Source organism: Rousettus aegyptiacus, unplaced genomic scaffold (genome assembly GCF_014176215.1).
Source record: "Rousettus aegyptiacus isolate mRouAeg1 unplaced genomic scaffold, mRouAeg1.p scaffold_m13_p_1, whole genome shotgun sequence".
In the NCBI taxonomy this organism is placed as follows: Eukaryota; Metazoa; Chordata; class Mammalia; order Chiroptera; family Pteropodidae; genus Rousettus; species Rousettus aegyptiacus.
The window spans coordinates 181111451-181135499 of NW_023416284.1; the positions used below are offsets into that span (position 1 = coordinate 181111451).

At 49.0% G+C, this 24049-nt stretch overlaps 1 protein-coding gene across 2 annotated transcripts in view; it reads right to left on the reverse strand.

Moving 5' to 3' along the window:
• The window catches only part of PLG (plasminogen), a 36177-nt gene extending 13514 nt beyond the window's left edge, over positions 1-22663 (reverse strand). The window contains exons 1-12 of one of the 2 annotated variants that reach the window (XM_016152739.2): positions 22461-22663; positions 18595-18730; positions 17241-17347; positions 14005-14119; positions 12388-12527; positions 10864-11017; positions 9223-9341; positions 7933-8095; positions 7059-7204; positions 3608-3767; positions 2011-2192; positions 308-456 (exon numbers count right to left, since the gene is read on the reverse strand). In XM_016152739.2, coding sequence (XP_016008225.2) covers positions 308-456; positions 2011-2192; positions 3608-3767; positions 7059-7204; positions 7933-8095; positions 9223-9341; positions 10864-11017; positions 12388-12527; positions 14005-14119; positions 17241-17347; positions 18595-18730; positions 22461-22509 — 1620 coding nt within the window. In that variant the 5' untranslated portion in view covers positions 22510-22663. The remainder of the gene's footprint in view (positions 1-307; positions 457-2010; positions 2193-3607; positions 3768-7058; positions 7205-7932; positions 8096-9222; positions 9342-10863; positions 11018-12387; positions 12528-14004; positions 14120-17240; positions 17348-18594; positions 18731-22460) is intronic. The other variant, XM_016152740.2, reaches the window with a different exon arrangement.
• Positions 22664-24049: the final 1386 nt, after the last annotated feature.

Genomic DNA, 24049 nt, shown 5'->3' on the forward strand with positions numbered 1-24049 from the left:
GTCCTGAAGGTTATCTTTGATCACTGGAACCTAGAGGACAAACCTGGAAGCTAGAAACAGCTCCCGATAATAACAGCAGGCAAGAAACGTGACAGTCAGGGACGGGCGGGTTGGCTAGCCCGCGCTCACTGTCCCAATGCCGACTACACTGCAGGCTTTGGCCCCTGAAGCCACTTGTATTCTACCCCAACCCCCGCCCAAAGATCAGTCCAGGCTGCAGGCTGACTTTCTGCAAGGTGGGACTTTCTGTGACAGAACCAATAGGTCAGCAGAAAGGCAAAACAGAGTCCAAATCAAAGCGGCTTACGTTCTTCTCCAGGCCTGCCCGCGGGTTCGTCTCGGGAGTGAAGATGTTGTGTTTGTGGGGCTCCTGGGCGGCCCACGCCTGGCACAGAGTGCCCGTGACCGTGGTCGCCTTCTTGCCCCGGTATTCTTTCCCGATCCCGAAGATGCAGTCTGCGAGAAAGAAGGCGGTGGTGTGCGCCCCTGAGCGGGCCCCGGGTGCTCAGGAGCAGGCGGCAGGCTCAGCTCCTCTAAGGACAGGTGCTGTGGTCCCATCCTCAGAGCCTCGGACGCCAAAGCTCTCAGCAAATGCTGCCCGTCTAACAGCTTGTGAGAAACACCTGTTGGCGTGGAGCTCGTCGTGGTCTGGGGTGGGGGGTGTCAGGTGGGAATTTTGGCCCGGCACCGAGATCGTGGGTTTTCTACAAGCTGAGCGGTAGGACGGAGCACCCAGGAGGGTGTGCGTGGAGCGGAGGCGGCTGCGAACTGTTGGGCGACTCTTGCACACCTCATGGTCGCCAAGGGTGGGAAAGAGGAGAGCGGGTCGGGAGGATTTTATTGAAATCGTATACGGCTAGAGCAGCACGTTGAGTCCCCACACCACGGGCGAAGAGGACAACAAAGAGATGACTTGGCCCTTCCCCAAGCTTCTCCCTCGTCTCAAGCCTAGGGAATGGGGGCTCCTGTAGGCGCCTCAGAGAGTCTGATGTGTGTCCCATATGGGGGTTGGGGGACCCGGGGCACGGGTATTCTGATGGCCACTTGGAAAATATGGAAAGCAAAGGCTGGGCCAGCCAGCTTCTCTCCCAGGAGGGCGCCAGGCTGGGCAGCCACTAGCCCGGCATTCGCAGGTCTGGGGTGTGAGTTCCCCACGCACCATCGTGGGGCGCGTACACGGGCGAAGCACATGAGATCATCTCACGTCGTATCCAGTGGGCACAGAGCCCAGCATCCTGCCAAGACCTAGCAGGGAGAGGTGGCCGCCTCCTGTTCCAGGGAGCAGCAGGTGAGGTCCCCCCGTGAGGAGGAGCCGAGCGCACCTGAGGGAGGGGGTGGCTCTCGACCTGGAGCCACGTTCCCATTCTAATGATTACTGTCCGGAGGATTTGGAATGACTTGTAAGTGCTCAGACAAGTCACGTGACCCCTGGGTTTTCACGCTGGATGGGGAGGGGGGAGGGGGAGGACCCCTCTGTGCTTTCTCACCTGCCAACCACAGGACCAGGCGCTCAGCAGTTCGAACTACAGCCCGAGGGCCAGGGAGGAGAGGGGACTACCATTTGGCTCCCACCTCAGGTGACGCCCTCATTCTGATGTCAGCCACAGCCAACCCTTAAGCCACGTACCCACTTTGAGAGCCTCACTTGACTCGCACTCCTCATTCGGCACCCCGAGAGCCAAATTAACCCTTTCTCGTCCTCCACGGAGGAGGCAGGGACTTGCTTTTCTAGAACGTCCCGTTTCAGCTAATGCTACCATTCCCGCCCTCTCAGTCCACCCAGGCTCAACAGGCATCCATCGCTCGCAATCGATTAGCTTTCGAGTCCTCAAGAAATCGCCCACCCACGTTACGCCACCAACGGCAGGCGACACACAGATGACCCGCATGGCAGACCCTCCGCCAACACTCAAGCTCTCCGGAGCACTGACGCACTCTGCATTGGTAAGGTTCCCCCCTCTGTCCCGCCCGACGGCCGAGCACGTCGGCGTCTGGCCACTGACGACCAACCTGGCTTCGAAGGCTGCTCTGCGCTTGGAACCTGGGCGAGGGTCTGAGTGTTGGTGGGGCTCTCTTCTGTGTCTGAGCATTTCTTCAGGTTGCAGAACTCCCACCTGACTCTCGGGTCAGTGGTATAGCACCAGGGCCCTTTGTCAGCATCCGGATTCCTGCAGTAGTTCATCGTCAAGTTGCTGTGAACGCAACAACAACGCCGAGCGTGAGCGGTAGGAGGAAGCTCGGCAGCCCGGCCCCCTCTGGATTCTGTTTTAACCAAGTCGTAACCAGTGACTTTGAAACAGTTCCATTAAAGATGCCGAAGGTGCTAATGGTTGTTATAATGCCGCAAGCACAGATGACTCCCGACTTCTAAACAATTTGATAAGCTTAAAAAATAGATCATCGTTTTTACTTTAAAACTCGAAAGCAGTATATGTTTCATATAGAAACCGAGATAACATATACATGTATAAAAGAAAGCATCGGAACGTCTCCCTTTCCTGGGAATAGTAAATACATTCCCCAGAGATAACTAGTATGGATTTCGAAGTGTATATTTTAGATTTTTTTTTTTCTACATACAAATATTTCTATATCTGTCTATCTCTCTGCATACGACTCCATTGGCCCACGTAAGTTGGAAACGGAATACATTTCCCCAAGGAAGGAATGAAATACAGGATGCTGATGCTCCCAGACCAGCCCTTGCAGTCGATTTCCTCATAATGCGGTTAAAATGTTGCACATTTACAATTAAAAATTGGGTTCAGGGTTAGAAAGCCTGTGGACGCCCGCCTGGAAAACTAGCGCCCAGGCGGGGTGCCATTGCCGTGGGGTGCGTTCCGGCACTGTCCTCGCCCTTGGGTGCCGAATTCTCAGCCTTGGAATTCCCTTGACGATTTAGACCCACGACCTGCGACCGTCCGAGAAAATTTGAAACGTGTCATGTGTATGGGAATCCAACACCGTATCTGTAGGTACTACAGACAAGTGACAGTCTCGGGCCTGGGACGACAATTTGAGGAAGCCAATCAGCAGGTCTCTGAGCGACCGGATGGTTAAAAGTTTTACCCATTTATGGCCGAAAGACCAGTTCGGTCGGACGCAGTCTTTTGTCCTCCCGCCTGCCCATTTTGCCCATCAGCATCTGCATCCTCCCTGACTCTCATCGGACCACGAGTGCTCAGCATCCGGACGGGTCAGGGTATAGATGCCGTGACCCAGGGACAAACACGAACTTCACGCCGGGACGGGGCATCGCAATGATGAAATTCCACAGCCGAAAGACTGCACTTCAGCAAGCGCCGTGGGCCGGGGCTATTTCTAATTGTTTGGTCATTTGTCTTCATAACATTTCTACTAATGTGACCTTGACACCGCCATGTCCCCTGACCCCCTTGCTTCCGCAAAGCCGCTCAGGAAAGACAGCCAGTCTCTAGCTGCCCTCCTTTCAGAGATTTTGCTCAAAAACAAGGTGCCCGAGACATTTCGCTTGACATTCTGGAGCCCAGAGAACTTCGGTCCTAAGAAGTTAGCTTAAAGCGTGGCCTTTCTACCACAAATTTAAGTTGGCCGCTGTCCCTCTTCGGGTTGCGAATCGGAGACGTACGCGTGCGGGTATTTGTTTGGGGTCTTCTCGTGCCGGTGTGGCGTCATGGATGACCAGCGCTGACACTTCCTCCCCGTGACGGTGGTGGACGACGTGCCCCGATAGCTCTGCCCGTTGCCCTGGTAGCACTCCTCGACCACGGGGGTTTGCTCGGGCGGCACTGAAATCGGAATAGAAGAAATCGGGGAACAATGACCCAAACGGGGAAGCAGGCGAAGCGGCACAGGATGCAGACCGAACCGCGGTCGTGGGAACGGACGCCATGCCATGCCGGCGGACGGACGTGCGGAGAGCCACGGATGCCTGATGCTCTAGCGCCCTAACGACCCGACTGTGTGTGTGCGTGCATGTGTGTGTGTGTGTGTGTGTGTGTGTGTACACACACACACACACATACATATATATTTAAAACTCAGGGAAAAAGTAAGCAGGTCAGAGCGTTTCTAGCTGGAAATCGGACTCGTGCTCGGGCTCTTTCTGACGGTGCTCCACTGGGCGTTTGTGCGGCTGGACGGGAGGGAGGAGGGAGACTCAGTGATGGAGGCTGCGGGGGGCGGGGGGAGGCTGGACACAATCCCCCGGACTCCTCGCCTGTACAAAACCAAAGCCTCGAGCTGCTGAGGGACGGGGCGGGCGATGGCCCTGCATCCAGGCGTGCAGAGAAAGACCCACTGCCTCTCAAGGAAAGGTGGAGGCAAAAATCTCATCCACCCCGAGGGGCAGGAAATCCCCTTGGGCCCAGGAGCCTTCACCGACATGGAGCAGGAGTCTGCCACACCTCCACTCGAGACCCACCACAGGGCCGAGTTAGGGGTTAGCTCCACGGGTGGAAGGGGCAAGAACCCTGAGAAATATGACCTTCAAAGCCCAGGTGCACAGGGCTTGTCTGAGACTGAGCGTAGACCAGGAAGGTAGAGGATGTCTACCTCTGCCGAAAGCTTAGCATTCTGCAAGTGGAAACGGCAGCCCAGTCCCGGGGTCGGTTACGAGCGCAGGGCGGCCCTCGCTGTGGTCCAGGCATGCGGTGACTGCTAAAAGCTGAGAGCGGATGAAGAAGGCTGAGGACACTCTCCAGACTCGACAAGGCAGCGGCCCCTAACCAGAGGGATGCGAAGCCTGTGGTCCACTTTAGGTAAAAGCAGCAACAACGAAACCCCAATTCAGTTCATCTGCCGATTCTACTAATTCGATTACCCACACAGCATAGTGACAGAATAAAAAAGGGTTCGCATATCAAAGCATAACTGTTTACTTCAGTCTCTACCGATCTTCTGCATATAACGTCCAGCATTTGACAAAACAAAAAAGCCACCGTTGAGTGATAAAGCCGTCAGTAAAGCCAGGCTCAGGGACGACGCGTGGCCAGAGGAACAGGGGTATGGACACCGTCAGGCCAAGGTTGTAAGATAACTGTCACGAATCCGTTAAAGGATCTTGTCGCCAAGGTGAACAACATGCATGGGAAGGAGAATTTCAACAGACATGACAACTCTAAAACAGAAGAAAACGCAAATTCTGGAAATAACCATATATCAAAGACAACATCAGATAGTCCTTCAGCGGGCTGATCAGACTAGACGCAGCCAAGGAGTCAGTGAACTTTAAAACAGGTTAAGAGGCGTTACCCAAACTGGCACAAACTGAGGGGAAAGAGTGGAGTAAGAAACAGAACAAGATGTAGGAAGGACGGGGCGACATGAAGTGGTCTAATGCTGGGGGAATTAGAGTCTAAAAAAAGAGAGAGAGAGAGAGAGAGCAGATAAAAAGAAATATTTGAACAGCAATAGTTGAGAAGTTTACAAAGTATTGAAAATCAACAACCCGCAAATACAAGAATCTCAGAAAACGTGAAGGAAGATAAATACCAAAAGTAAATAAGCATGCCTAGACACACCATGACCAAACTGCCGAAAACCGGAGATGAGAGAAAGTCTTAAAGGCAGCCAGAGAAAAGAGAAATATTAAACTCGGATGAACAGATATAAGATTTCCAGTCAGAAACTGTCCGGAACAGAAGATAATAGAGTAATGTCTTTACAGTGAAAACTGAAAAGGAAAAAAAAAAATTGTCCACCTGGATTTCTATATCCAATAAAGTTATTTTTTAAAACTGGAGGCAACATAAAGACGTTTTCAGACACACAAACCTGAAAGACCTCATTAGCAGCTGACCTATACCGCAAGAAATGTTAATGTTAAGTGTTTTATAGAAGAAATACGATACAGGTGGAACTTGGAATCTACAAAAAGAAATAAAAAGCACCAGAAATGATAGAAAGAAAGAAAGAAAAGAAAGAAAGAAAGAAAGAAAGAAAGAAAGAAAGAAAGAAAGAAAGAAAGAAAGAAAGAAAGAAAGGAGAAAGAAAGAAAAGGAAGGAAGGAAGGAAGGAAGGAAGGAAGGAAGGAAGGAAGGAAGGAAGGAAGGAAGGAAAGTTTTATTTATATATTTTAAAACATCACTATTTAGGGCAAAAATAGTTTCGATGGATTGTGATATTTACATCATAACAGAAGTAAGCTCTTTGAGAAGAAAAGCAAAATTATTTCGAGAGGTACAATGTTGTAAGTATCTTATATTATCCATCTAGTATAATAACATTATTTGAAGATGGAATGTGAGAAGTTAAAGATGCATATTGTAAACATTAGAAACAAATACTAACAACCTCAAAAACCGATAAAACTAATTAGCAAATCGTGGTGACAAAGACAATCAAAAATACTCAATTAATGCCAACAAAGGCAGAAAAAGATGAAAAAAGGACCAAAATTCAAATAGGACGAGCAGAAATAACTGATTTGTTGGTAGATTTAAATCCAACCCTATACAACAATTACATTAAATGCGAATGGCCTAAACAGCTCAATTAAAAGGCTGAGCAAAAAGGTACATCATACAAACGGCAGTGAAAATATTGCTGCAACGGCTGTCTTCCCATCAGCGTAAGTCGACTTTGGAACAAGAAATCGTTCCAGAGATGAGGCGAGACATTATGTAAGGGTAAAGAGGTCGTTTCTTCAAGAAAGCGCCGTTCTAAGTGCATCTGTCTGACAAAGAGATCCAGACACACAAAGCAAACAGAAACCCGGCAGAAACAGACGGGCACACGGCGAGAGCCGAAGCCGTCACCTCTCCTCTCCCGACACCTGAAAGGGCGGGAAGTAGGTGAGCAACGGTTCAGAGGAGCCACAGTAACCACCTTGACCTGGTCGGCCTTTCTAGGGCCCAACGACCGCGGAAGCGACCTTCTTTGCAAGAGCACACAAAACTTTTCACCGACATGACCGTATTCTGAACCACGAAACGAGCCTCCCCAAACCTAAAAATAATTGAAATCACAGGGCGTGTGTTCCGACCGGGACAGCATTCAACTCTCCACGAAGCCACGGCCCACGGGACAGCGCCCAGGCGGCTCGGGGCCGCCCGCCAGCGCTCGGTCCCCTTTCTCACCTGAGGCGTCCGGCAGCTGTGCGGGCGACGCAGAGGCCTCGCAGGACGGTATCTTGCAGTATTCCCACCTCACCTCCTGGTTGGTCGTGAAGCACCACGGAGCCTTTTCTCCGTCAGGGTTACGACAGTAGTTCTCCTCCAAATGTCTGCAAGAGAGCGACTGTGAATTCGGCTTTCCAAAAAGGCTAAGGAAATGGGGAGCGAGGGGCACGCAGGCTCACGGACGGGGATGGCGGGCTCGGGTCCCGCCGATGCGCTAGCATCGCGCACGTGGAAGGACAGGCGGGGCCGTCGGCGGGGCGGGATTCGGGAGGATTCCGCGGAATCGTGGCACGGGTGCTTCTCTGGGGCAAACGGTGAAGGCGGACTCCTTGGCCGCGGGCAGCCGAGCGGACCGGCCCGTCCTGCTGCCGCGTGTCGGACACCGTGCTGTCCGCTGAGACGCGGTGGGGGTTTCCATACTGTTACGGCCTCAGAAAGCAGGTCCAGACCGTGAGTGTGACACGGCCCCGGGATTTCAATGTGCTCACGCACCCTGCCCAACTCAGCAGGGCGCTCGCCGAAACGTAGCGCTGGGAACCACTCCTCTGAGTTTCTGATCTAGTAGATCTGGGGTGCCCCCCCCCCCGCAATTTGTACTTCTAACAAAACCCTCGCCCTCCCGGATGCTGCTGCTCGGGGAAACCACACTTTGAGGACCAGTGTCTTAACAAACAGCCAGTGCCGAGTTCCGCCCGCCCTGCGTGGGACTCGGCCAGTCTCCTTTCCGGGATGCTTCGCCCCCGGGGCCCGACATAGCCCACGCCGAGGCAGCGTCAGGGGGATCCCGCCGTTCACTCAGCCCCTGTGGGCTCGATCCCCGTGGGCGACTTACTTGCAGGGGAAGTTTTCCGGGGTTTTGTTGTGCTTATGAGGGGTCTGCTCGCTCCAGTGCTGGCACGTGTTCCCGGAGACGGTGACGGCCACATTCCCGCGGTAGTCCTCACCTTTCCCCTTCAGACACTGATACGTGGGGCCAGAAGGCGGCGGGGGCGTGGCTTGAAGGGGGGAGCAATAAATCACAATGACTCTTTTAAACCTCGAGGCCGCGCAGGGGTGGGGGGTGGTGAGGTGTGGGGAGAGGCTGCAGGGAGCCCGTCTCCTTTCCTGTTCCTCCTCTCTTGGAATTTCGCACGTGAAAATCGTGTCTCATTTTTAAGAGAAGTCGGCTTGGTGGAATCCGTGTCTATGAGAGCATCTCGAGACCCATGGAGCACGCGCTTCTTTTTATATTGTCTTCGCTCTGTTTGTCATACACGGTAAGGACTAACCTGTGTCACCCCCACCCTGAATCCTCACACATCCCTTCCTTTGTGAGGAGTTCACTGAGTAAATGTAACTAAATGACATGCAAGAGCCCAGGAAGCCGACGGAGAGGAAGGACATGGGAAGAAGGCGGGGGGAAAAAAAAGTGTCCAAGGAAAAGCGTGAGCATCCGGAAATCATGAAATTCTCGAGAAAACAAAAAAGATGACAAAAAGAGAAACCAACGTCCAGACAGAAGGAGAGGTCAGTGTCTCAAAGGGTGCTTGTCAAGCTGCAAGCAAAGCCAGCCCTCAGGGACTGCCAAGTCCTTGTCAACATTCAATAATCGTCCTCGTCTAAACCTTTAGTCCCCCAGCTCCAAATTCTCAAGAAGGCGATATTACCCGCTTGTTTCTTTCAAGTCGCTCTTGCCGAGCCTGCCATTTCGTCCACTCCCCTGGAATGTTCTCCTCCTACTCCCTCACAACCTAGACATACTGAAAAGTGGACACCCAGAGACGCCTCTTGTTTACAAAGCGGCGATCAGAAAGAAGTCTGGTTAACACTGAAACCCACGTCCAGAAAACATGGGTCCGATTTCCCTTGAGCACTAGAGAAACATAGGCCGTCAGAGCTGCTCTCGAGAGCCCACATTTGACGGCCTCCAATCGGGAAACAAAACAAATCATGATCAACGGATGCGCTTGACAATCACCTGCAGCAACCGATAGATTGTTTTGAAAGAGCGATCGCATCCCACGGCGTGCGTCGGTAAGGCACGTCTTAGGCCCAGCATGCGGGCACAGACGGTATGTTTTTTCCTTGGCCCCAAGAGCAGAGCAGGCGGGGCCCCCGAGGACTAGGTGGCAGCCGGACTTACCGCAGCGCGGGATGTCGCAGAACTCCCAGCGTTTGTTGGGATCCGTGGTGAAGCACCAGGGCCGGGGCTCGCCGTCAGGGTTCCGGCAGTAGTTCATCTGCAAGTTCTTGTTTGGGAATCTGAACGGGCGGGAAGGGTTTTAATAGAATTGCATATTTACGTTCCGGGTGATCATCCTTTCAAATGAGCAAGTCTTGAGCGCCTGCTAGGCACAGTCAAGCACCCGAGGAGGTGACTAGGTTCATGAAGTCTGTCCTCGAGGAGATGACGGTCTCATGAGAACGATTAGCTCGGTAGTCTTAGGATTGTCTCCCTAACAATGTACACGCGCAAAATTTGCAGAACACAATTAGCAACTTTACCATTCGCCCATCTGGAAAATTGTTGTATGCAAAGTCCAGTTACTCAGCTGCAAATAATAGCAATTTTTAAAACACGGGGTACTCACTGACCAGAGGTGGTCATCTCTTACACGGGACAGCCCAGAGCTTGCCATCCTCAGAGCTTAAAGGAATGATCCTTCTGGTCCCCTAGATTCTGGTCCTATTTCCTCTAGGATCATAGAAACTGAAAGGGACAAGCTGCGTTCCTGCGAGCAGCTAGCTCAGTGAAAACCCCTCAGCGGGAACCGGGGCTGAGACTCTGAGCTGCGTGCCATGCCTCGTGACCAGCCCTCCGGGGGAATTTCATGTCCCGCTCTGAGGCTGTAAATGCCTAGCCAGGATGAATAAGGGAATAGTGGTGACTTAAACAATTATTTTCTTCTATTTCCCAGAAGTGAATTTTTAGCCATTTGTGGGTCTTGAGCCTTTCCTGTGTTTCTTGTTTAATGGAAGATGGCAACAGCTGTGTTTTAAGTTTGGAATGTGAGGTACAGAAATGTCGTGGAGCTGTTCTTCACAGGGAAATCTGTGGCTTAGTCTCATTTCTTAGGCGTTTTTATGAGTGCCGTTCCAGTCCTACGGCAGCCGCAAATTGAAGAGAAAGATCAGAAGCAGCCGCAGAGAGAGAGAGAGAGAGAGAGAGAGAGAGAGGAGAGAGAGAGAGAGAGAGAGGAGAGAGAGGTGTTTTCCTGTACGATCGAGTGAAATAGAGTAAGGTTTTCTAGATCGGGGACTCATTCCCATTACCAATCCACGATCCTCTTTGAGGATCTCGTGAAAGTTAGGAATCCTGACCCCACAAAGATGGTGTAAATACACACAAAACATTAAGGGATTCATCAAACCCCAGATCGTAGGTTAAGAAGCCTCGAACCTCACTGGTATGAAGGGCGAAAATAGATAAATAAATAAAGAGCAGAGGGAAATATTTTAAAAATACACAAGTGAGATTTGTCCATGTCTCAATTTTTAATGCTCACATGAACCAGCCAGGACTCCGGTTATAATGCAGTTTCAGAGGGTCTGAGATTCTGCACTTCTGACCAACTGTCAGGTGTGGTCATGCTCCTGTGGACCTCGGTTTGAGTTAGAGGAGTGCCTGCTTCACTTGCAGTCATGTGGGGAAATGCAAACTTCGAAAGCCAGAGACATCAAATATGTTCACTTCTCGAGGAAGGCAAACATGTCTGAATCACATTAAGAACCCCATGGAGCGGCAGAGTCGTAAATAGGGAATTTCCTCCTCAGGGCGACTTACTTGGAAGGAATGTAGCCGTGAGCATGCGGTCTCTGCGAGCTCCAGGACTGGCATTCGAGTCCAGATGTGGTTGTGGAAACTTTGCCCTCATAGTTTTCTCCACTGCAGTACATGCATTCATCTGGGCAGAATGGGCAGGAAGGAAAGAAAGAAACTAGAATGAATGAAGCAAAAAAAAAAAAAAAAGTGAAAACGAGAATCCCACCAGAAATGTCTCATTTACCACTTGCCACTTGCTCGTATGTGCTTCCGATCACTTGGCAATAAACTTGGAAATAAGGACTCAAGTTTCTAATATGATCTAAAATGTCATCGTCTCCTTCAGATGCTAAAATTAGCATATCTGGGTCAATACCCCCTCAACTGTTAGAGTCATGACCAAATCCAGGAATTCCATAATGCTACGTCATCCAGCAGGGAATCATGGGGAAGGGTGCGCAGATTCTCAGAAGTCTGTAAGTTCTCTACTACGAGGATTTCTAAATATTTGGTGTCTCCGTTTCGATAATGATCTTCCTATGAAATTATTCTGATCGTGCAGATGACTGACAAACAAGCTGGCACCCTTCCAGGACTTTGGGGCTGGCATTTGATTTGGACTCCGGATGTCCCTGGGGAACAGTCTTCACCCAGAGGGACAGCACTTCTCTTGTTCTATGACTGGAAAGCACGGCTGGCTGTTCTTTGCTTTCTTGCATTATTTAAAAAACAGAAAGCCTGATTTGGAGTTATTGAAACAACATGGTACACCAAGGTAATGTATGACTTTAAGTGTTATGGAGAGATAATGAGAAAAGAGGCAGACCTGATACAAAAAAATGGTGCATTCATGTCAATTAAGGACCAAATGACCTCATACCATAATATGTAAATGAAAGGTCGTATGCTTGAAGTCGATAAAGCAACGGGAGAACAAAGCTGTCCCACTGTGTGTCTGCCCAGACACTATCCTCGCTGCTCCACAAATCCCCCATCAGCCCCTCCCCCCGTACCAACAGACGGAGCAGGAAATAGGAAATGAAGAACGTATTTTCAACAGGATGTTTTTAATTTTTAGCATTGACTCTCGAGATGTGCTCTTGGTTGGTTCATTAAAATAACAGATCGCCGATTTAAAAACGGGTTCACTGCTGGGCTTCAGAGAAACGACGAAGTCTATCACATTAAGTTAAGGTTGCTTATTTGAGTTGTATCGATTTCGTGGTTCTATTTCAGCTATTTAATTGCAAACCTGTTTTTGTCTTTATACCGCGTCGAGCTTTAAGCAGAGGAAGTTTGTATCTAGGGTTCATGTGTAGTTTCCTATTTGTATCTGTTAAAGCAATGTGTTAATTAAAATAATTGGGTCAATCACGGGGGTCTGAGCACGTGTGGATCCTTTCCAAGAGGCGCACGCATCCCTCGATTTTGTCAAACACGGCACCGATCGATGATGCGGCATATCCCTGTGGGAGAGCACTGCCCAGCACAAGACTGTGCGGAGGGCGGGCGGCTACGAGGACGGCTTCTGGAGCCGCCGCCTACCTTCACATTCGGGAATGCTGCAGTACTCGAACCTGACTTTCTGGTCTGTGGTGTAGCACCAGGGCCCCTTCTCATCATCGTCCGGGTTCCTGCAATAGTTCTCCTCAAGCCCCTCCAAAGGATGCGTCTCAGGGGAGTATCTGCGGAGGACGGAAAAGAATCACTCGGACTCTATTTTTTTTTTTTAAATCGACATGTTCTCAGCAACGTGGAATAGGACGTTCTCCATTCCCCATCAGAAGGGTAAGGTTCTGCCGCCCGGACGCATTTGGGCTACACGCTGCGTCTGTGTGCTCCAACTTTCCAATTGCTCTGTCGATCGGCTGTTTCAATACGGTAGCTAAGATTATATTACCATTATTACTGTATCGACAGATACATCTTAGAAGCAGAGCCGAAGTGTTTTTATGCACGGCCAGCGGAGACAGAAAGGCCTCGAAAGCCTGCCAAGCTCTCGGTTCATTCCAAACACCTGCTCTTGCCAGTCGCCCTCCTCTCTGTAAAGATAACATTCGCTCGCACCGCATTGCCCGTGGGAACGATGCGCCAGGCTTACGCCGAAGTCCTGCTCTACATTCTCTCACGCCATCTTAAGGAAAACTTCCATAGGGAATGCGCTATTCCCCCTCCTTCTGCAGATGAGAAAACTAAGGCACAGCAATGTAAAACGAGACAAGTCCCGCCTAAGTCTGGACGATTAACAGCTAGCATCTCGGGAATTTTAGTTGGATCTCTCTGGTTCCAAACATGGGTTCGCTCTGAAACGACGTCAGATTTAACGGGGGCTTGGCGGATGGAGCCAAACTCATTTTCAGATCTAGAGGTGAGTTGCTGTGTAGAGATAACAAATCAGTTCAAAAGCCCAAGACTTGGCGTCTAAAAAGGCAAGTTTTGTTTCTGATTTTTCTATGTTCCTGTTTTTGGTAAACCGAACCTCGGTTTCTCATCTGCCAGGTAGAGATGGCTGAGATTCACTCGAAGACCCCTGCATGTCTATGATTTGGCCATTCGGTCTAATTGTGTCTGCTCTATAAGCCTTAACGTTTTGGGAATATTAGATCTGCCCATCTCGTGGGGACGCGGTTGGGGGAAGGGCTAGGCGACAGGCACTGGATCCTACTGGAGAAGCATCTTTCCTGCGGACGGAATGCCATACTGGGAAAAGTACAAAAAGAGCGATGCTAAAACAAGCCACGGTCAAGTCGCGAGAGAATCCACTTTCCATGTGCATATTTTATGTACTCTTCCGCTCCACAGTGTTGAGGTGAACACGTGGGAAAAGTTCTAATTGGGTACGTTCGATTTAGGCTAATTTAGTCCTAAACATGATCATCGTCGGTCTTTTCTCAGACTCAGCCTAGAACGCACGATTTTATTTTTTATTTTTTATACTACGCATCCTGCTGTGTTCTGTGTCTCCCAGAAAAATATATACACAAGAGTTAATGGAAAGCAACCATTTTCCGCCTTTGTGCCATGAATAACTGAGGTGCTCCACACTGGCGTGGATAAGCTTCTCTCTCTGCTGGTGTGTTCACGTATTCTGCTCTGATTGAGAAGTGGCAAAATCATTCTGAGTATCACAGGTGAACACGGAGTTAGAAGACAAAGTCTCACCTGGGTTTGTGTGGAGAACTGTCGCTCCATTTTTGGCAGGTAATCCCGTTTTTCGTCTTGGACATCGTCCCCCTGTAGTTCTTCCCGTTTCCAGTCTTGCACTCGGAAAGATACACTGAAAGAAGTCCACACTGTCGTCAACCCCTTCGCGACAAGAAACATCACAGAGAAGCCCCGCGCGGCTCAGTCACCTCTCCAGAAAGGGCTTGTGCAAAAGACGATACCATTTCCCCACTATCTAAAAAGATCATCTTTTGTATTTACGCGAGAGTTGTAGCTGTTCGGTGCTTTGATACGTTTATTCAAGAGCCTCTCTGGGTATCAGCTGCTGGGGACATGTGGAGTGCACACGGGACAGAGAGAAGCCCTATCCACCTGTGACTCACGTTCCAGTGGAGTCTGGGGGGCCAGTTACAGAAAGTCGTCAAGGACACAAATTACAAGAGAGCTCGCCTCATGGTGGCATGTATGACAGAGAAAATAAATAGCATAGAGAGGGAGAAGGGAATGAGGGGAAAGGCTTTCGCACAGGTTGGGCGGCAGAGGCTGAACAAGACCCAAGCCACTTCGTTTTTTGAGGATCCCAGTATTTTCAATATGAACAAGTGCCAGACAGGATTATAAACCTGGGGTCTACTTTAAACGTTTACAGTAGCCAGCACGTAACCAACTGGCAGGTCAGCTGGTGGGCTCCATCCTGTCTTCAAAATACACTGCCAGGTGCCCACCTGTGTCCCGCCTGTTCCGGGGTGGGCACCTGTGGCTTGCAGGCCACTCTCCAGTGTGCCTGCCCACTTCCGTTCTCATCAGTCGGGTTCTGTGCTTACCAAGGGTCCGTTGTTTCTACTGACAAACTTTTTATACAGCTCTATTTGACCAAAGATGGTCTAAACTGACCTGGTGCCATACATAGTTATTACAATATCATAAACTGAGAAATGAACGTGAAAAAAAAAAAAAGCTTTTTTTTTTAACCAAGTCGAATGCTTCGAAGGACTTGAAGAGTTGAATAGTTTAAACAGTTGCTATCCAATCCACTTGTAAGTTGACTATGGGAATTTGGAGGGGATCATAAAAATGTAAAGATATTTTAAAGGCAGATTGGTTAACAGACGTCTCTAGACCTCGCTCCGCTTCAAAGAGAAGGAAACTGACTGTGGCGGACAATTCTCTTCGAGCACAGTTCACGCAAGGAGTGCACCAGGTAGCTCCCGTGGCCCGATACTCAAAGACAGGCCTCCACTCGACATCAAAAGGTGCCAATGTAAACTTGTGTTTTCAATAAAAAATATAAAATATTTAAGATATAGTTGTGTGTCATCGTTCATGATTCCTTAATCAAGTTTTTAATTAACTGATCAATTATCCGGGGAAACTATTTCTAACACACCTAGAGCAAAGCAGTGCTATTGAGGCAAGCGCAGGTATGGAGGTTGCAAGTATATCTTACGGTGAGATACGTTCTTACAGCACATGCACGACACTTACTGAAAGTCTAAGCTCGAGGCACTGTGGAGGCCCAGGGGTCGGGGGAGACTTTGGAAAGGAGGCCAGCCTTGTGCCGAGACCGGGCAGATGAGAAGAACAGAAGGAGGTCCCAGGCGGGCGGATGGAGCGCCTGGCATGGTGGACGAGCAGGTGCCAGTCCAGCGAAGGACAGCTTAGTGGGCAAGCAAGCGGGGTGGGCTGAAATGTCGCTGGGCCCTGCAGCACTTGGTAAGCATCTGGATATTATTCCAAGGGCTGGAGGCAGGGACGTTACAGACCCGCCGCTGCAGTGGTCCTGCCAGTGGCGATGGCGGCTTAGACCCAGGTGATGGAAATGGCCAAGGCAGCAAGAGGCGGGCAGCTACAAACGTAATCGACGCTGACCGTTCCCAGAAAAACGCTGGCAGGTAACTTAGCAGCGGGTCAATATTTCACAGTAAAGAAACAAGCTCCTCCAAATGACTGACTTTTGACTTTTTACCTCTCTTTTGTTTGTATGTACCTTCCAGAGTTTATATAACCTTTCCATCGCTTGGAAAATGGGCACCTACTCAACTATTCAAACTAAGCCTAGCGGTCGCCCTGTGTCCCTCTGGTTAACCATTTACAAATGGCGTATCTAAATGGTAGTGTTTGGCAGGGACAAGCCCCCCAGGCCTTCTTTTTTAAATCTGACGGGTAGTAGGGAATCTTGCATATCTCCTCCTTTACTCACCATTTGTAAGAGCTGCTAACTATCACAGATAAATTTGAGATTTAATCTGCACTTTAATCTCAAGAATTAAAGATAAAAGGCAGCAAGGAAGATAGGGGAGCAGACACACAGCTAATTAAACCTAAGAAGATGAACCAATGCGTAGAAATGCTCCTGACCTAAAGAATACTCTTAAGAATCTCATTTAGAGTTTTGTAGTGAGGCTAGAGAGAGAGTGTTGCACCTTATGGTCAAGAATACATGAATCAGGAGGCTTCTTGTCATTAACGCCTGCGAGACAGACTATTTGGCGAGCTAAGCTAGTATAAAAGGGCTCACTATCTAGCCAGTGACGGGTTTTAGGCGACAGCTTTAGAAGGGTCATACATTCGTGTAACTCTTCAGATGCACTTAAGGAACTTTTTCAGACCTAAAAAGACAAGCAATTTCCATAAGAATCCAGGCCACCTGTTATCCAAACAGTGCAACAGCTAATCCAGAATTTTCAAGGAAACTACAGAAAGAGGAACTGCGACCCTCGCCCATTTTCAAAAGGCAACGTTTCAAAGTCTGAGGGAAATATATATAGATCTTGATTCCCACCCCCCCCCCCAAAAAAAGGGAGGAAATTTTAAGAATAAAAATAAAAATTTTGTCTCTGCGCAAATGCTACCGAGGATTTAAACATCTCAGTTTTTTTTTTTTCTTTTGTCTCCAGGCGTCAGTCCAAAAGCTGTGGCCCCTGCAAAAGTAAGTCAAGGTCATGGGAACCGTCCAGACGCCCCCTTCCTCCCTGAAAATAAAATAGAATTTGGAATATTTTGTAAATCCAATCCCTTCCTTTTTTTTTTTAAATCAAGAAAAGCGAAACGTAAAAGGTAAAGTAACATCCTCGAGTTGATACAGTGGGTTAGTGGCCAAATCTTGTCCCAGCTCTCGATTCGACTTCATTCTACCCTGATTCCTTCCTTTCTGTGGTGGATGAATTACAGATATAAATGGGGGTGGGGGTGGGGGCGGGGCGGGAGGAGGAAAAAGAAAACGTTGTACGCACTTTTCTTTTCAAACAAAATGACGTCTCTCATCCTGAGCACTGGGGAAGATTTGCTGGTTTCCGCCATTAGCAGGCATTGTTGCTCTTTGCTGTGGTATTGGAAGGACCTGCAGGAGAGAATCAGGAAACACAACAGGAGTTCTCCTTTATTTAAGGAAAGCAAGCTTTGACTGATGAGCAGGAGACTCCAGAGGGAACGGCATCTCTCGACGCCTCGGGGGGTCAGAGTCGCTACGTTCGCGTCCGTGGAGCCCCGTGTCACTGGGGGGCAGCACGGCCATTGTGGGCATGCTGCTCACCCCTCTCCCGCCTTTACCCGCTCCCCTCTGGCCCTCCAAATTCCCTTTCTGCTTCGACTGCTCTTTCTTTGCTCATATCGTAATCGAGCTCCAGAATATGTGATTTTGTGCTGGAAACAGGGAACTCGGACTGCTTGAACTCATTCCCCAGACGGTCTGTATGGCTTCTGGCCTCCTGGCATGTCCCCTTGACCTCCGCGTCCATGCTCTGCCCCTCCCCTTCACCTCACTCCTCCTCACCCTGCCCCCGCCCCCCAGTCCTGTGTAGGCAGTCAGTGTGGCACCCAAAGCTGTCCAAGCCACCTTGGCAGCCCCGTCTCCCCCCTGAGCCACCTTGGCAGCCCCGTCTGCCCCCCTGAGCCCTTTGCTTTGGCACCTCGGACCCTCCCCCAGCCACCCCTGCCTCAAGTGCCACCAGCCACACTGGTGTCACCAAGCTCCAGCTCACCCTGCAAAGCCCAGCCCACTTCCCACCTCCTTCCTGGGGCCTTCCTGGCTGTATCGACCCTTAGGAACCCTTCTTTCCCCTGAATCTGGATAGAGCACATATTGATTATACCACTTATTGATCCCTCACATTGGCTGTATTTTAGAAAATTTTTATGTTCTATCCAATTTCTGTGGCTCCACCATAAATATGTATCTCGTTTTTATACAAAGGCCTATCATCTATACTGCTATACTTCAGATATAGCGGATAAATGAATCTACGATCCTTCGCCCCTTGGAGGCATTTTTCGTCACATGCTCCTCAATAAATATTTAGGGATAAAGATGTTAAAAATCAGGGTTCAGAAAAATAGCTGCTCATGTCATCTATAAAAATAAATAAGTTCCTTTCGGGGCATTTTTCTAAAGAGAATGCTAATAAACTTTGACAAGAAACTGTCTGTCTGGTTTCAGACAACAAGGAGCAAGTGTAGCTTCGAACCTCCAATCCCATAAACCTCCATTTTCCTCTTAAATCGTGTTTTCGTTAATACATTTGTGAGCGGATTTCTCGATACAGAAATAATATAATGTCTCAAACGTAAGAGCGGTAACAGCGGAAACACCTGCAAACGAATCCTGTTTCTTCTTCGCATTTGGCCGCGCACTCGCTTATGCTTCCGGCTTCCAGCTGCTTCCTGTTGAAGGTGAGAAGCGACGCCCCCTGTGTGTTCACATAGCTGTCCAGCGGGTCTCCGTGACCTGCGGACGGAAGACGATAAACTTAATCAACGCCGCTGTTTAGTCGTGGCGACGTTGCACTCTCTTTGCTTTGCGTCGACCAAGTAAAACGCGCCGCTTTATTGGAAGCAGAAAGGGTGGCCGTGAATAACAACGTGTAGCCAGGAAAACGGTTCCTTTAATGGATTGCGGTCTAGCGAAAGGCCAACTGGATCGGTAGACGCATAGCTTACAACTGTTTAATAACTTCTCTGTTACTGCGCTGATGGGCGTGGAGCCATCAATAAGAATACATTTGATCCGAGCGCTGTTGAGTGCTATGTCACCAGAGAACACGGAGAGACCACCAGCGGCAACTGTTACTGACATTGAGGCTGGTGTGTTCATCCCTGGGTGTAAAACGAAACCGGAGGCCACCCCTTGGTCTCCAACAGTATAAACTTCTGGTGTGACGCTGTCACTTTGGCTGCTGTGATAAGCTGAATGGTTCCACCTCAAGATACAAAAATTCGGGTGAGCTGAGAACAAATAGGACCCGAACGAAATCTGAACCACGATCTGAGGCCATCTGTATGCTGGGCCCCGTACAAAGACACCTCACTGTTAATTAAAGAGAAACAACCTTTTCCGTGACGATGACATGTATCTGGCATTTCAGAGGGAATTGTAAGAAAGTAGCACCTGGGACAAATACTAGTTTTGATCTTCCTATGAGATAAAAATCTGAGGCAAGGGATCTGCCCGAAGGTTGCTCTGCCTGTTGCTACTGCGGAGACTGGCCGAGGTGCCCTGAGCCACGACCCCACTGCGAGCCTACAGAGTGGCCCCTGTTCCGGGCCCCCCGAGGCAGCTCCACTCCAAGCCTGGAGCTGTGGGCTTCCGGTTCCTCAGTCTGGAATGCTAGTGATTTTCGCAGGGTGAGAGGCCAAAGAGGTTAATAAAATAAAGATAGCAAAGTTTCCTAAAGTTTGCTTAAATGGGATTAGGCAACGCAGCGACCTTGACCACGTTTGAGGGAAGTGGTGGAGACACAGAGCCGGTGGAGGAGATGGAGGAGTGACTAGGAGAGGCAGCGGGAGCAGCATGAGAAGGCAGGCCTCATCAGAGGCCCGGCTATGAACGGAGCATCTCCTACAGGCCTCATCGGAGGCCTGGCTGTGAACGGAGCATCTCCTAGAGGGCGTGGGCGGGCACGCGAGTTTTCCAAAGACGAGACATTCTCGAGCGCTCAGAGTCAGATTCTCGGCCTCAGAAAGACCATCCGCGACCGCCTGGAGGCTCACGCAGGGCACAGGGCGAGGCGGCCTGGTGGCCAGTGGCAAAGCCACCCTCCCTTTCTCGTCGCTTGGTCCTTCCTCTGTGTCAGATACTGCGAGGGTAGACACCGAACAGAAAGCTGGCCGGCGAGATCTAAATGCAATGCCCCAAAAGTACTAGAGAAATGTATCAGAAGCCTGTGGGAAAATAGGTATTTTAGACCGGCATCCGTGACTTTATCCTGCATTTTCTCCCATGTTGAGCTCTCATTTCCGGGGAGAGCTGGTTGTACTCTGGTGAATTCTATAGATCAGGATGTGATTTAAAAAGCAAACATGATAACTCTGTAAAACGTATCCTACGAAGAGCTAACTTAAACTTCTTGAAGAGTTCTTAGAGACTGGAGCAGGCCAGGGTGTAAATGCCATCGAAACAAGAAAATTTCCATTTATGTCACCCTTTAATTATGTTATGTTATTAAGGCCGCTGAGACCTGCCTCACGAGCCAAAATAACCCAAAGAAATATACCCAAAGAGGTTTCTTTTTTTTTTTAGATTTTGTTTGAGAAAAATTTTCCAAATATTTTCTTTTATTCAATTCCAGGGGTAAAATGCAGTTGATTTGCCGAGCAAGAAACATCAAAAAAATCTTTTTAGTAAGAAAGATTATTTTTACATTCTCGGCCAGCAAGGATGCATGTGACTACCAAAGCAAGAGTTTTGCTGATAATGCGAGTTTGTTTGCTTTTTGATCACCGAGGTACGCAGATGGGCACCAGAGCTTCTGTATCTGGAAGACGAGACCTAGTGGTTTGTGAAATGTGAACTGCTTATCCACCTCTCACTGAGAACAGCTATAAAAGGGTGTGTTTCCTCCCCGCGGTGATTTCAGAATACTGGTACCACGAAGCGCATTCTCAGAGAGTAAATGCCTTCCTTTCAAAAAGAGCTCCCCCAGCCCCCGGCCCAGCTTGGTGAGGACATATGTTAATCCTACTACAGAGAAGTTCCTTCTAACATTGGGGTGTGACCTGCCTGAATCAGGGTCACAGTGTTCCGGGTCCTGCCTTCCGTGGGCTGGACCAGTCAACGCAGATCTGCGCGCCCACGCACAAACATCTCCCACAAAAACCGCCTTGTACTGCCCGTGCTCTGCTCTGCATTTTCTGGGCGATTTCTTCAAACGGTGCCACTAAATTCGAATGCATTTGACTCCAGTTTTAAAGTACAACTCGTGAATTTTTATCTGGCAATTATAAATTGAATTTCAAGTATCTATGCACTGTTTACATGAAGAAGTACTACAGAATGTATTATCCCATTTAAATGAAATGTTCGAAATAGGTAAATCGGAGAAAGAAAGCAGATTGGCGACTGCCAGGGGATGGGGAAGGGTGGAGGGGAGGCGGGGGGAGGGGTGACAACCAATGGGCATAGGGTTTTGAAGGGATGTAATGATAAGCTTCTAGAAGGTACCGTGGCAATGGCTGCACTACTCTGAATATGGCGAAACCATTGGATTGCATGCTTTCCGCAGGCAAATTAATGTATTAGGTGAATTATATCTCGATAAAGCGGTCAGGGAGGAAAAGGGACTACAAAGACATGCTCAGAACATTTTAAAGAAGGATTAAACAGAGTTGGGAAAGCAAAGAGATCACCACATTTCTTCCGGGAGAGCCCTGGGTTAAATCCTGGTTTCTTTACTTGGTCGATAGGCAAATAACACAATTTTCCTAAATATGAACCGCTCATCTAATAAAACGAGGACGAATATACCACCCTACCTGTCACACCAGTTAAATAAACCAGTATTAGCAAATGACGCACACGTATGCATGCATGCATCTATGTATGTACGTATGTATGTATGCGTGTATGTATGTATGAAAGTGTGCCTGGCCTACCCCAAGCACTAATGAGTGTTCGTTGAATTTCTGCATGCGTGCGTCTTTCGGCAAATCGATCTGTGATTTCTCCAGGCATGGACGCAAACGCTTATGTATGAAAAGCTTCCCGTAAACCATAATGAACAAGAAACTAGTAAAATACAACTACGGACTGGTCAAAGAACACGGTTAAAGAGATGTTTCATTGTTTGCACTAGAAAGTGAAGAGTAAATGGCCCCGTCACCAAAATGATCTACATTAAACTGAGAACCAGGTCCAGAAACTAACAACTTTTGGTTTTTTTTTTTAGCTCCCTGGGCTATTTGGTAGAAAGTAAAATAACCATCGTTTGAGCTCGGTCTTTCAGATTTTAAAAAAATCGTTCATTTTTTTTCTCTGCCCATTTGTATTCACAGCATTCCCAGGGAAATCGAACTCCTTTCTTGAAGAATTCTTCAATCTTATATTTAGATCCCGAACTGGGACTCTCTCGAATCGAAAGCTAAGTTAAACTAGATGCTCATGAACCATTAGGTATCTGTTCTTAATACATCGCTAGGAGAAAAAACATCGACGAACGTTTTAAAAAACCTTTACGCCTTACCTGATTTCAGAAACAAAAGGAGGAGAAGGGCCACTTTCGCATGTAGCATTCTGGGGCCAGCCAGCACTCTCCAGATCGCCGTGTGTCCCGGTCTGAGATGTCACTGGCTTACATGACGGGAAATGCGTCGAGCGACAAGCTAATTACACACAGTTAATGATTGTCTCAGAGGCCCTTGCCTCTGCTCCAAGGGTTCAAACATTACCTTGATGGAGGCTCTTACAAAATGTTTGAGAGCAGACTCTGCAATAGATGATGGGAAATTGTGAAAGCCGCCCCGGCCCCGGTCCGCCCCGCTCTGCCTCCTCACCCTCATTCCTCACCTTTCCGCTTTGTCTTGTTCCCTTCCCTCTTCTTTGATTCCCTCTCTTTTGGGGGGAAAAAATCATCACGTTAATAGTCAACTTTTGCTAAGAACTTTAGGCCAGACACTGCTAAAGGGTGCATGTGCACAGTTTCGTTCAACGTTTGAAACAAGCAATATTTTTGTCATCTCCACTTTAGGTGAGGGGACTCGGGCTAAGAGAGCTGAACTGTCCCAAGGTTACCAAGCTAACAAGGGTGACACTAACAGACACAAACTGTGTAGGTCTTAGGGTGATCTATATACTATTGCTACTATCCCCATATCCTGCCGGCGTAGAAGTCACTATGGAAGTTAAAATATTTTGTGATAATCAAAAGTTCTTTATGCCCGGTGGACTCACACGTTTTCCGTGATTATAAATTAGATTACGAAATAGTGATCTTTTCCCCCGAATGAATTCACAATGCATTATATTCTCATTCTCATGAGTGGAAAAATTAGGTTTAAAGAGTCCGTCTTGATTTTAATTGTTGATTCTGTACGATACCCCCAGCAGAACAAGCAGGCAGTACACGCTTTCAATCTCCTGTTTTGGTGTTTTTAAAAAGCGTCTAGGAAGAGTTAAATTGGCTCTATTTTAAATGTGAAATAAGAGCAAGCCTCTCCTCTCTCCAGGCCACGAGATTCCTTTCTGCAGACTGAGGAGTGAGGCGTGGAGGTGAAGGCGGGCACCAGCCGGCCTGAGGGGAATGCCCCGCGCGGGCTCCTCCAGCGCAAAGCGGGTCAGAGAGCAAGGAGGCGACGCTGTGAGTGGCCGAGACGCGCTGACCACGTCTCCGGATTTTCCGCTCCATCCCAGCTTTCCGCCCCCTCCTGTCATCCTTTGCTTCTCAACCCGTGGCCCAGGTCACCGGAACGTTCACAAGGAAGAAAGAAGCAAGTCGAGAAATCAGCATCGGATGGATTTTTTTTTTTCTTAAAGGTGACCCTCCTGTGGCCTTCTGACGACGTATTCTTCATCATCTCCATTACCTATCAGCATCGTGAGAGCTCGGATAACCCACGAGGCGGAGTTCGGCTCTCGTGCAGCCGCATTCAGTCATGTGTAAGGGGGACCGCAAAGAAGACTGTTATTGCTCGTGCACTGGTGGGGTGGCTGCGTGGAGGCAGCCCCGCGGGCGTTAGCTTCATAGGCACAAAGCGACGGACTATTCTAGATCGTGTGCAGGAGACCCGCACAGGCACTCTCAGAGGGATGCTGGGTAGTGGTTTTGCCCAAGCT